The sequence below is a fragment of the Dendropsophus ebraccatus genome, chromosome 4 (genome assembly GCF_027789765.1).
Source record: "Dendropsophus ebraccatus isolate aDenEbr1 chromosome 4, aDenEbr1.pat, whole genome shotgun sequence".
Taxonomy (NCBI): domain Eukaryota; kingdom Metazoa; phylum Chordata; class Amphibia; order Anura; family Hylidae; genus Dendropsophus; species Dendropsophus ebraccatus.
Genome location: NC_091457.1, coordinates 79,749,858 through 79,762,385, shown reverse-complemented (window position 1 = coordinate 79,762,385; position 12,528 = coordinate 79,749,858). Strand labels below are relative to the sequence as shown.

The following is a 12,528-nucleotide window of genomic DNA, read 5'->3' as shown; positions in this document are numbered from 1 at the left end:
CAGATATAGAGGACCCGCAAACTATACACTACAGGTATACGGACCTCCACCAACTATACAGTGCAGCTATAGGTATATATAGGGCTCCTGCCAATTTCCCTTAAACAAAAAAAAACAACAACACACTGACACTTTATACTCGGGCAGTGCCAGGTACATAAATGAGACTGTTTGATCCACTGTGTGTGTGTCTGTGTGTACACCAATCTGCCCCCCATCCAGCCCACCCTCCTAATGAATATTCTTCTGGCACTGGGCATTGATAAATGCTAGAGTGACGTCACTGCAGAGCATCACCAAATATTGATTAGAAAAATCGGACTGGACATGGAGGATTGGTGCACGGAGGGTGGTAGTCCCACCCACAGTGCAATAAATCACCTCATTTACTTATCTAATAAACTACAAACTTCTTCTAACTTGCTGATAGTTCCCCTTTAAGGCTTTGTCTGGAAATCTTTTTCTACGTAATTATACTTAAAGGGAAAATGTCAGCAGGTTCATGCTGCAGCTCCGTACCTGATGTTCGTGCCACTGTGCTCATTGTTTCTGTCAGCCCTCTATAATCAAATATGCAAATGTACTCATTAGGAGCACTGGGGGCATTTCTCGGCAGCACGAAACACCCCCCACCTTTCAGTGATGCCTTCCCTTTGTATCTTCATGTATGTATAATCAGGATGGTCAGGAAGTGCTTCCTGACTATGCATAGAGACCTATGCTCCTAGAGACAACATTTGCATATTTGATCCTAATCCAACTGAACACAAACCGCAGGGCTGACAGAAACATCGAGCACAGGTGTGCGATCCTCAGGCTCGGGGCTGCAGGGGAATATCAGCAGGTTCACTTGCACTAAAGGAGTTGACCACTTTATAGTAAAATAGTTTAGTATACAGTATTAGTAACTGTACCTATTTTTCCCTGTGTACCTCAGAGCTAAAATCAGACACCCCTCCTCCAGACTGTGCTGCCCTGCTCTGTGTTAAGTCTGTCCATAAGATAGCTGACATGGAGGAGCATGTCCATGCCCCGCCCCCAAGTGTCCAACACTGAGCCTGTATAGGACTATGGTGGACACTGGGGGCAGGGCATGGTCACATGCTCCTCCATGTCAGCCATCTTATGGATAGACTCACCACAGAGCAAGGCAGCACAGCCTGGAGGAGGGGTGACTGATTTTAGCTCTATGAGGCACACATAAAGCTGCTGTCAGTAAGGGCTGTGAGTACACTTACCTATATTGTACACTGAACCATATTACTATAAAGTGGCCAACGCTTTTAAAGTTAGTCTGCCAGCTGCAATCCAAATTGCTCACACTGTTAGGTCAAGGAGACACTTGGTTTCATACATTTCTATGCTTCCAAAAAGTTAGAAAAAAAATTTCCTGTGCAAAGTGTCAAAGAAGCTCACCCATGCCCCTGAACATAAAGAATGAATGGAGCTGCCGGAGAGAGATGAGTGCAGCACTTGGCTCCTTCAGGCAGCTCCATAGAGATTGAATAGAGTCGCAGGTTCACGTCCTGTACCGGCTCTATTCAAAACAAAGGAGCCGTGGGCTGATACGGAGACTGCCATGAGTACGGGGATCAGACCCCCACGATCTCTTACTTGTCCTCTATGCTGTGGATAGGGGACAACTTATTTTATCTTTGATAACCCTTTAATGTTTTCAATTATTAACCCCTTCGTGTCTGGGTTTACTTTCGCTTAAGCATTTTCATTTTTTTCCTCCTCGCCTTCTAAAATGGCAATTTAGTAAACTGTGAGCTATTTTGTTCTTACACCTTTCAAGTTACAGTGATCAGTTCTTTGTAATTAAAAAAAAAAATTAAAACCTTTTCTTCAAAATTAACATGCTTAAAATTCCTCTGTTCTAGCCCCTATAAATGGTTTTACTTTTTAATCTATAGGGCCGTATTAGGCTTAGGATTTTTGTGCCATGATTCATACTTTTTAATAGTACCATTTTGGTTTTCATGGGACTTTTCGCGCTGTTTTTTTTTAAACATTTTTCTGATGTATGATGTGACCAAAAATCAGTTAAAGTGGTTCAATTTTTTTTTTCTGTTTAACATGCAGGATTAAGAATAGTGTATTTTAATAGACCGAACAATTCTGCATGCAGTGATAGTTTTTTATTAATATTTTTAAAAACTTTAGCAAAAACATAAGCAATCATTACATTGCCAATACTGATCTATGCAATGCTTTAGAGATTGGTGCACTGCTCTTTGGCGGCATTGAAAGCCAAGTATGGACCCTCTGTTTAGTGACCCATTAGCACCCCACAATCATAGTGCAGGGCTGCTGATCGGACACCTAACAGGTGAGGTACCAGTCATTATATGCTGTAATTGCATTACATGGCAGTATTGAAAGTGTTAAATCACTGCCACGGCAGGATCAACATTGTCAGTCATTAGCTACGGGGGTCTGCCACACATAGTAACCAACCCCTAATGTCTATGGAGTGGGCTCAGCTCCTGAGCCTGCTCAATTCATCCCTTCACGTTAGCCGACATATATACATATTGCTGCCAGAAAGGTGTTAAAGTCTATAGGCCTATGTTATTATATAATCAGATTTTTTGGACTACAGCAATGTCAATAAAAAAAAACATTCTAAAGTCTAAACCTACATTTAAAATATTTTTGCTTTGTTAACGTGCTTTTTTTGGGGGGAGGACGGGGGCCCGGGGACAAAATGTTTACATATTTTCTCACTAGAAGAAAAGCACAATAGTAAATAAGGTATTATATAAAGATTGCCTAATGATGCTAGACAATAAATCTAAACTCTACAGTAGCTACACTACCTTTGTTGGACAGTTTTTTTTTAACTAGGCATCCAGTTCAAAATGGAAGGAGGTGGATATCGAAGTCCAGAGGATTAGCTTACACCATGGTCAGTATCTTACATCACATATATCCATTTCTAAAGACCCTCAGTCATTGCATAATGTACATTAATATTTGTGAATAATGGATATAGCTTTTTTTTATAAGGATTACTTTAAATGGGTCATCCAGCGTTGGAAAAACATGGCCACTTTCTTACAGAGACGACACCACTCTTGTCTCTAGTTCAGGTGTGGTTTGCAATTAAGCTCCATTCACTTCAATGTAACAAAACCCCACCCTAACTGGAGACAAGAGTGGTGTTGTCTCTGGAAGAAAGCCATGTTGTTTTTTTAACGGTGGATAGCCCTAATGTGAAAACTAAACTTGTGAATAACATTCTGAATAAAGGCCGGGTTCACACTACGTATACCCGGCTGGGTCACAGAACAGCTGGTGTTACTGAAGATCATCCCAGCCGGATGATCTTTATTTCTGGTGAATTCGGATGTAGGAGCATCCGTGTACACCCGCATCCCAATTCACCACTGCACGCTCCATTGTGTGATCTGACATGTTCTGTGCGGCCGCTATTCATTGAACAGCGGCCGCACAGAACATGTTAGTTTTTCGTGCGGCCAGATAGAATTATTGCTGCAGCGTATACTATGTGCATACGCTCCGGCTGGGATTCCATTCATTCATTTTTTTTTTTATAAATCACGGCCGTGGTTGCAAATTGTAACAACGGCTGTGATTTATGCAAATCATACGTTGTGTGAACATGGCCTTTCACACTTTCAGTGATTTTCAAGGTCTGTGGATACAGTATGCCATCTACCTCCATGATCTGTAAAAAAAAAAAAAAATCCGTTTTGCAAACATGTCCATGTTTTCAAGGATCTGTTTAAAGCTTTTTAAATTACACTGATTACATCACACCCATGTTTTTCCACAGATTACACAGATATATACAAATGTCAGATCTGTGCATCCGTGACATGTCGGACATAGAACGTGACATGTCGGACACAGAACGTGTGAATAGCCCAGTAGAAAGCACTGGGCTATAAAATAGTCTATCATCACAGACAACTTGACGGAACGTTTGAATGCTGCCTAAGAAGCTACTGTCAGCCACATTTGGTTTAAAGATGGCTTATATATGCAGAACAAGAGGATTGGATGCTGAATATTAATCCTTCTCTCATTATCACTACCTATTTGGAAGAAAGTCAGCAAACTCCTATACCCATAACAGAGTGCTCTCTAAAGTATATGGTGACCTCAGGTGATTTTCACTTGTACTGTGTATGTAGTTTATTGGCACAGAAACTCAGTTAGGGTGCCTTCACACCTACCGGATCCACAGCGGATCTCACTTCTGCGGATTCAAAGCGAGAACCGCTGCGGATCCGGTATCAATTCACCCCTATGATAGCACATATTCGCAGCAGGATTGACATTCCGCTGTGAATATGTACTTTAACTCCCTGGTGCCCGCAGCCCCGCCGTTTCGCATTCAAACCGGTCATACATGTTCAGTTAATCCAGGCAAAGGATGCTCACTCGTTTTAGAAAGGTTTCTTTCTATGAAATTTTTTTTTTATCAGACTTTGTAATATAAACTTCATTTAAATAAATGTACAATTATATAGTGATATTATTTAACGATTGTGCTAATATGGTATGGATCTACGGTGTAGCTCATGAAGCATACCAGCTGCAGCAGGAAAGAGATGTGTATGATGCTGCATGACGCTGGGTTATGGGCGGCAACTAATCACCTTGGTGGGGAGCCGATGGTGACTAGTCACAGCCCTCTGACTGTCATCGTGCATTGTGGGGATGATTGACAGGCTGAGCAGACAGAGCTGCTGACAGGCAGAGACAGTTCCCGCCCCTCTCTTGCCCTCACACTGCGTAAAACATTTTTTTCCCCTTTGCAAAGTCACTGTTGCATCCACGGCTGGTATGCTCCGCGAGTTGCACAGCAGATCTATACTGTGCTGATGGGAAACATATTAGACAATCATGCTGATTAGTTCCCTTTAAGAGGTGACATGGACATGTGTCTATATCTACAGTGCTGTCTATGCCCTAATCCCTGCTTATTCTGCTAGCAAATACAGCTTGCTGTGCAGAGGCTGCATGCATGGAGTGACACTGGGACACAGCTTTCCCATGTGTATTGTATACTCTAAGAACAATATACAGTACACTGGGATTAGCAAAGCCTAGACAGCTCTGCAGTTCCCAATACAAATGTTGGTGGCAGCAGAGAGGCCCCACCGCCCTTTACTGCTACCACCCAATGTAAAATGATTCGAGATGAGCGCAACTTGAGGAAATCTTATGGCTGTATCCATGTTTCACAGAGCCGCGAGGGCTGCATTAAACTTCTTCAGCCACCAGTATTCAAACGCTCTAACTCAAGTCGCGCTCATCTCTAAAAATGTATAAATAAAAAAAAAAAAAAGATATTTGAATGTAGTTATATAACAAACTAATATAACTTTATTAACCCCTTCAAGACAGAGCCCTTTGATGCACAAAAGTCTGGGTCAAATTAACGCAATGTTCCTCCCCGCCTTCTAAGAGCCATAGCGCTTTTACTTTTCCACCTACAGGGCTGGTTGGGGTGTAATTTTTTGCACCATGATCTCTAGTTTTTATTAATATCATATTGGTGTAACAGAAAAATTTTGATTGCCCTTTATTAATTTTTTTGTGATATATAATTGAATAAAATCAGCAATCCTGGTGCGTTTTTTTTGTTTCTGTTTACACCGTTCACCGTGCGGGAACAATAATGTTATATTTTAATAGATCGGACAATTCCGCACGCTACGATATGTAATATGTTTATTTATTTATATTTTTATAATGGGCAAGGGGGTCTTTAAAACTTTTATTGGGAGGGGGTTTATAAGGGGTTTTTAAATACTTTTCAAAACTTTATTACACTTTTTTTTTACACTTATTTACTGTAAAATATGCAATCATTAGATTGCATATACTGATCTATGCTATGCCATATGTTATCGGCGATCTATGTATAGAGCCTGCCTGAGTGCAGACTCTACACAAAGATCGACGATCCGACAGGACGGAGGTAAGGAGCTTTCCCCGCCTGTCGGCACATGCGATTGGTCCCGATCACTCAGTGACAGATGCTTGATCTGTCACTGAGCGCTGTAGATCACATCGTTTAGGGGTTAATGAGAGCCGGCTGCTGGATCGCAGCTGACTCTCATTACCTCCGCCGCTGGACACAGATGAGAGAGGGATCACACTCCCTGCAGCAATCTCGCTCTCATCACAAAGCCCCCGTCGGTACAGGGAACGTATATATACACATTCCTACAGCACGGGGTATGTGCAGTAGGATTGTATATATACGGATTACTGACGCAAAAGGGGTTAAAGAATGTATTTAAAAGTACTCTCTGGGGTACCCCATTTAAAGGAGAAGTCTGGTGAAAATTTTTATTAAAGTATTGTATTGCCCCCCCCAAAAGTTATACAAATCACCAATATACACTTATTATGGGAAATGCTTATAAAATGCTTTTTTTCCTGCACTTACTACTGCATCAAGGCTTCACTTCCTGGATAAAATGGTGATGTCACGACCCGACTCCCAGAGCTGTGCGGCTGTGGCTGCTGGAGAGGATGATGGCAGGGGGACACAGAGACACAGGGCACTGGAGGGACACTGAGCATCCCTCTGCCATCATCCTCTCCAGCAGTCACAGCCCACACAGCTCTGGGAGTCGGGTGGTGACATCACCATGTTATCCATGGTTATAAGCATATTGTGGTTGGGGACAACCTCTGTGTATAGGATTCAGACATCTAAGGGGCAAACAATAAGCCTCCAATTTCATAGGTAGACATTTTTCTATTGGCTACTGCTTTACTTCTAGGACAGGATAAAGAGTAATACATATTAAGTGCCATATAGCTGTACCCGCAGTACAATAGCTCTCACATATGAAGGAACTCCATGTGCCTCTCCAAGAAACAACTTCTACAGTATATAGTGATCTACATTTTCTTACCTTTCCATAACTGTTGCTGGATTGTAAGATTCATACCATTCAAAGTGTCCGAGTTTATTTTTGGATTGGTAGCAGCTTTGGTATATGCAAAATCTCAATTATTACCCAAACTTTGATTTACTTTGTATTGACTAGGAAATCTGCGAAAACCGGTATTCAAATGGAACACAAATGGTAAACTTGCTCAAGTTGTGTTCATCTCTAGTCCTGACACAACCAAAACCAAACCATGGAAAGTATTTTTCAAAGCAGAGCTTTGGTGGCGACCTACTGTTAAGTTTGTTATATAACTACACACACATTTCATGTGCAGAAGTAGGCAGGTCTTTAATATTAAGCATTGTCAAGTTTTCAATCTATTGCACCCTCATATTGCCTGTAATATATGGGGTATGGTTCAGTTTATCAGAATTCCATACCATGTTTGTTGCAGATGCGTATATAAACCTTGGATGTGTTTTACATTTGCGAACACTTGAAAAGTCAAACAAAGCCTTCCGGGCAAAACACACAAGGGAGGCTTCTCTTTGGATTTTATTTAAAGCATCAGTTTTCATTCAAAAAAAGAAATGTGTGTGCACACGTCTGTGTGTGACAATGTATCTATGCATACATATACACACACGCATGTATACATACACATACAAATGGTTAACTTTTTTTTCACTTTTCTTTTTTTTTTTTTCTTTAAAACAGAACAGACCTCTGTCTATTGACATGAAACAGAGTAAACAGGTAACACTGGGGTTGGGAAAAATGTGCAGATTACAAACACCAAACAACAGGGAATATTACACCTTTACCAGCAAACCCTCTTCCCCAAATCCCAACATCAGGCTGTGTTGCAAGTAAGCTAATCTGGGGTAAGGGCAGCGCCTGTAACACACTATATACAGCACTGCTAATGCAGGCTATGAAGAGCTGTGTGTCCCACTGGGAAGAAAATTCAAATAAATTTATTTTTAGCAGTGAACGATCGCTGCTGGTAAGAGCCAAGTGATCTTAAAAACATATTAAAAAGGAACAGTAATAATAAAAAAAGGAAAGGGGAAGTTGTCTTTTGGTTAAAGAGCTAACAGGTTGGTTTACAATGTGGCATGTGGGACATAGTGTGACCCACAACATGTCAAAATGAAAAACACATTTGGACAAGGAAAAAAAAAAATAAACAAAGGATCTTATCCATGTCTGAAAACTGTCTTGAATTAATGGCCTCATCTACAAGAAATACAGAAAGTCTGTTCATTTTTCTTTAAAGTATATATATATTTTTTGAGCTGTGGTTCCCGGATGTGGAAATTATAAAGCATGAATGCCACCAAACAATTCTTGTCCCATGGGAGGCATTTTTTTTTTTTCAACCCAGTCCTGAATTTTTTTTTTTTCTGCCCAGTTAAGTTAGCAATTACTTAAAAAAAAATCACTCAACCAAAGAAAAGAAATAAAAATAAAATAAATACATATATACACACATATATCCATATCCATATATATGTATATATAAAATTCCAAGACCAGAGTCAGAACACGGTGTGAACATTTGACCTGAGAATAACACAATTCCATTGGTTTCTTCTTAACAAAGCCATTCTAGATGAACAGAAGGGCTGTCACCACTAGGTGACCAATCTCCTTAAAAAGGGTAAAATAAAAAAAGTAAAAATAAAATAAGGAGTTGGGCCCAGTTCCCTGTGTAATAGCCCAATGTGATGCTAGGTAGAGGGAAGAAAACAGGGCAGTGGGTCAGGTGCAGGAATGAAAAAATCCATACTGGGGAGGGAGGGGTTCCTCTTTTTGGTTAAAAGCTTTGGAATTTGCAGTATTTTGTTTGTGAAACTGGTTTGTTATTTATCTTTTATTTAAAATTCATATTTATTATTATTATTATTATTATATTATCATCGTCCAACTCCGAAGTCTACAGTCGCAAAGAACCCACTCCCACAGCAGTTCGAGAGCCGTCCTCATGACAGCTTGGGTTCTCAGGAGCGCTTACAGGACTTCCCACCCTATCAGACTTTTGGCTGAGGTCCGAATCAGATTCCTCAGAGAAACCGTCTGTTGGAAAGGAGGTCGCAACCCCTGAGGTGCTGCAAGGACTTGAGGTAACTGTTGAGGATGAGGAGAATGTGGGGAGAGGAGGTGGTTTTCTGGGAGTACTGTGTGACCATGTCTTTGTGGAGGCATGGGGAGAAGCAGAAGGGGAAGGGGGTGAGAGGCTGGCTTTGGAGTCAGCAGCAGACTGAGAGGTAGATGCGGTGTCAGGATTGGGGAAGCAGGCAGAGTGAGGTAATAAACTAGGGTGCTCTTTGGCATTACTTGCTGTTCTTTTGATTGTTCTGTGTTTGTGCAAGGGTGACTCCAGGTGTTGACGCAGAGCATCGCCCCCACACAGAGTAGCCTCACAGCCTAAGCAGCGGTAGGAGCCGCTACTGTCACCAGTGGGGACGCATGTCACAAACTCTTGCAGGTTCACCACAGATTGGCCAAAGTAGCAGAGGGACTTCACATGGCTAGTAGCCGCCTCCTCACTGCTGAAGCTCAGCTCACACTTCCGGCAGACCAACTTGTACTGCACCTTTGGGACTATAAGTGGGTCCAAGAGACAGTCTGCACCTTCTTGCTGTTCTCGGGGCTTGTTGGAGTGCGATACCTCAAGGGCTGCAGAATTCTGTTGTTCCATCTTTGGAGAGTCTTTGGCAGGGTCTTTGTCAGAAGGAGAAACAATAGAAGGTGTTGGGGTTTGGCTTGCTTTGGGCTGTTGCTGCTGCAGTCTTTGATGATGGTGATGGTGATGCTGCTGTTTTTGCTGCTGCATTTGGAGTTGGCGCTGCTGCTGCTGTAGGGCTTCTTGTAGACTTTGCTGGTACTGTTGATATTGTTGAAGCAAAGAACTCTGTGAAAGCCCCATCAAAGCTTGAGAAATCGCTGGGTTATAAGGGAACAGGCTTTCCATTCCATACATTGGCTGCAGGTAACCACCTGGCAATGCCCCTGGAATTTGAGCACTGTAGTAGGGAGAAAAGCCAGGAACAAAGTAAGGAAGAAACTGACTTGTGAGCAAGGCAGATGGATCCGATGTCAAGGCTGCTTGCAAAGCCTGCAGCTGGGATGGATCAACCACATACTCCATGCCTGGCATTGAGCTGGAAGTGGATGCTGGATTGTCCCCTTTCTCTTTTTTTAGTACTGGCGAGGGATCCCCTTTGCCTTTCACCCTTTCCTTCTCTTTCAACTTCTCACCATCTTTTTCTTTATGCAACTCTTGAGGTTGGGGAGCAGGTACTGGGAGAGTCTGTGAAGGGATTGATGGGCTTAATGATTTGGGAGGCTGTTTATTTGGTTGCCCAGAAGTGGGGAGCCCAGGTGAAGGAACCGTGGTGTTGGACACACCCATCACATTGGATTTTGGAGAACTTAAAGCTGGGGGAAAAAAAAAACAGATTATTCAACCAAATATTTCTGGAGAAAAATGTTAAAACTGTAGGCTTTGATTTAAAAGGATATATAATCATTTCTCTGCATTTGTAATCTGCTTTCATAGTATAGAATGTAAACCACATGTGTCAAACTCAGGCCCTACAGATGTAACAGAACTACAATTCCCATCATGCCGGGACAGCCAAAGCTAAAGCATGATGGGAATTGTAGTTTCGGAGGGCCTGAGTTTGACACAATAAACATATCCAGTAATTAACATATCTATTCCCCTATGAAAAAAAAAAATAAAGATTGGACAGCTCTTACAAGCTTATGTTAGGTATATACCAGGGTAAAAACAAAACTTCACAATTTTATAACTAAAAACATAAGAGGGCTTAAAATGTAACTGTCATAAACGCTGCCCTGATCGGCAGAACCTGAAGTTCACGTATCCATTGATATGTCAACTTCTAGTGGCATAATGGATTTTAAGCCGATTGGGTCAGTGTACTTCATGACCGGTACACTTTAGGTAGCAACAGATTAGATAAAGACTGGCCTATCTTTCTAGGAAGTCACTGATAATACAGGAGATTAGATTGCTCAGTTATAAAGACAAATCTCCGGAAAAGGTTGCCTAATTATACCTTAAGATACAAAAGGTCCTGGCTCCCAAGTAGTCTAGTCATGAATGTAATACTTTCTTAAAGAGCACCTGTCACCCTGGCTGCGGGGATGAAGCCCATCCGACCCCCTGGTGAAGCCCCTTATACCTATCCCCCTCTCGAAGTATCGGTCCTGGACCCCATCCCGCCACCAAGAAATCCCTGTCTGAAGCCATGCGTGCGCTCACCAGAGAGGAGTCAGACGCTCATAGAAAATGACTGAAGCAGTCATTCTCTATGGGCGTCGGACTCATCTCTGGTGAGCGTGCGCACAGCTTCCGATGGGGATTTCTCGGTGGCGGGACGGGGTCCGGGACTTTGAGGAAAGGGTAAATATAAGGGGCTCGACCGGGGGGGTGGTATGTGTTTCGGGCGGGCTTCACCCCGGCAGGCTTCCTTTAAGCCCCTATTACACAGTGCGATATTCAGGGGCAATATGCTCCTCGTTCCTCGCTTGCTGCCGCCGCCATTACACGTGTCGGCAGAGAGCAGGTGAGACATGGGGGGGCTGCCCAGGTGATCGCTAGATCGTGTGGGCAGCCCATAGCAGATAGCAGCTGCCGCCGCTCCTGTTCCGGGGAACGACAACAGCAGATTGTCTTTCAGCATGTTGAAAAACAGCAACAAACAACAGCAACGATCAGCCAACATTGTTAATGTCGGCTGATCGTTGTCTTCTATTACACCAGACGATTATCGGCTGTAACGGCAGTTATCGGCCAATAATAGTTTAGTGTAAAAGGGTCTGTATTCTACTGACCACATTCAAAATGAAAAGACTCCATATAATACAATTATTTAGTAACTTTAACTAACAACTATCCAATGCATCCAGTACAACCAATGCTGAATACTTACAAAATTGTTACACTAAAAGAACTGATAGTATTTTAGCTGGTATTCTACAAAGTTAGCTAAAAAAAATCCTTTAAAGGGAACGATTCACCCCGTGGCCCCCGGCAGAAACTAAAATACAGTGACATAAAGGTCAATATACTTACCACATCGCTCCCGGTCCCGTCCCGGATCCCGTTGTTGACACAGAGAAATCGCCGATTCTTCTTCTCCCGCCCATTATGGTAATGAGCTGAGATGAGTCCAACGTCCATAGGAAACGGCGGACGAGTCCAACTTATTCATGAGGTCCTCTTCTCGTCGCCGCCCATCCACGCCTCCTGGAACTTGATTGACGTCTTCAGTCTTCAGACGAATTCCCGCGCAGGCGCCGCTGCGATGGTCTCGTCACCTCTTCTGCGCCTGCGCGGTAAACAGGATACGTGTTCGAGCCAATCGGCGCACGCGCAGTAAACAGTGAAGCTGCGGAGGGGCATCAATTGTGAACTGCGCATGCGCCGAAAACGACTGTCACGGCGCCTGCGCGGGATTCGCCGAGAAGAAAGAAGACGAGGAGGAAGAGGACCTGGCATCAATCAAGTGTCGGAGGCAGGGAGAAGGCTGGATTTCTGACCCGGCGGCGCTCATTACCATAATGGGCGCGAGAAGAAGAATCGTCAATTTCTCCGTGTCAACAA

The 12,528-nt window shown here is 42.9% G+C and overlaps 1 protein-coding gene across 3 annotated transcripts in view; it reads right to left on the bottom strand.

Annotated features, from left to right (window-relative positions):
* Nucleotides 1-7,429: 7,429 nt before the first annotated feature.
* Nucleotides 7,430-12,528, bottom strand: part of ZFHX3 (zinc finger homeobox 3) — a 73,617-nt gene continuing 68,518 nt past the window's right edge. For all 3 annotated transcript variants that reach the window (XM_069966121.1, XM_069966123.1, XM_069966122.1), the window contains exon 10: nucleotides 7,430-10,331. In XM_069966121.1, coding sequence (XP_069822222.1) covers nucleotides 8,827-10,331 — 1,505 coding nt within the window. In that variant the 3' untranslated portion in view covers nucleotides 7,430-8,826. The remainder of the gene's footprint in view (nucleotides 10,332-12,528) is intronic.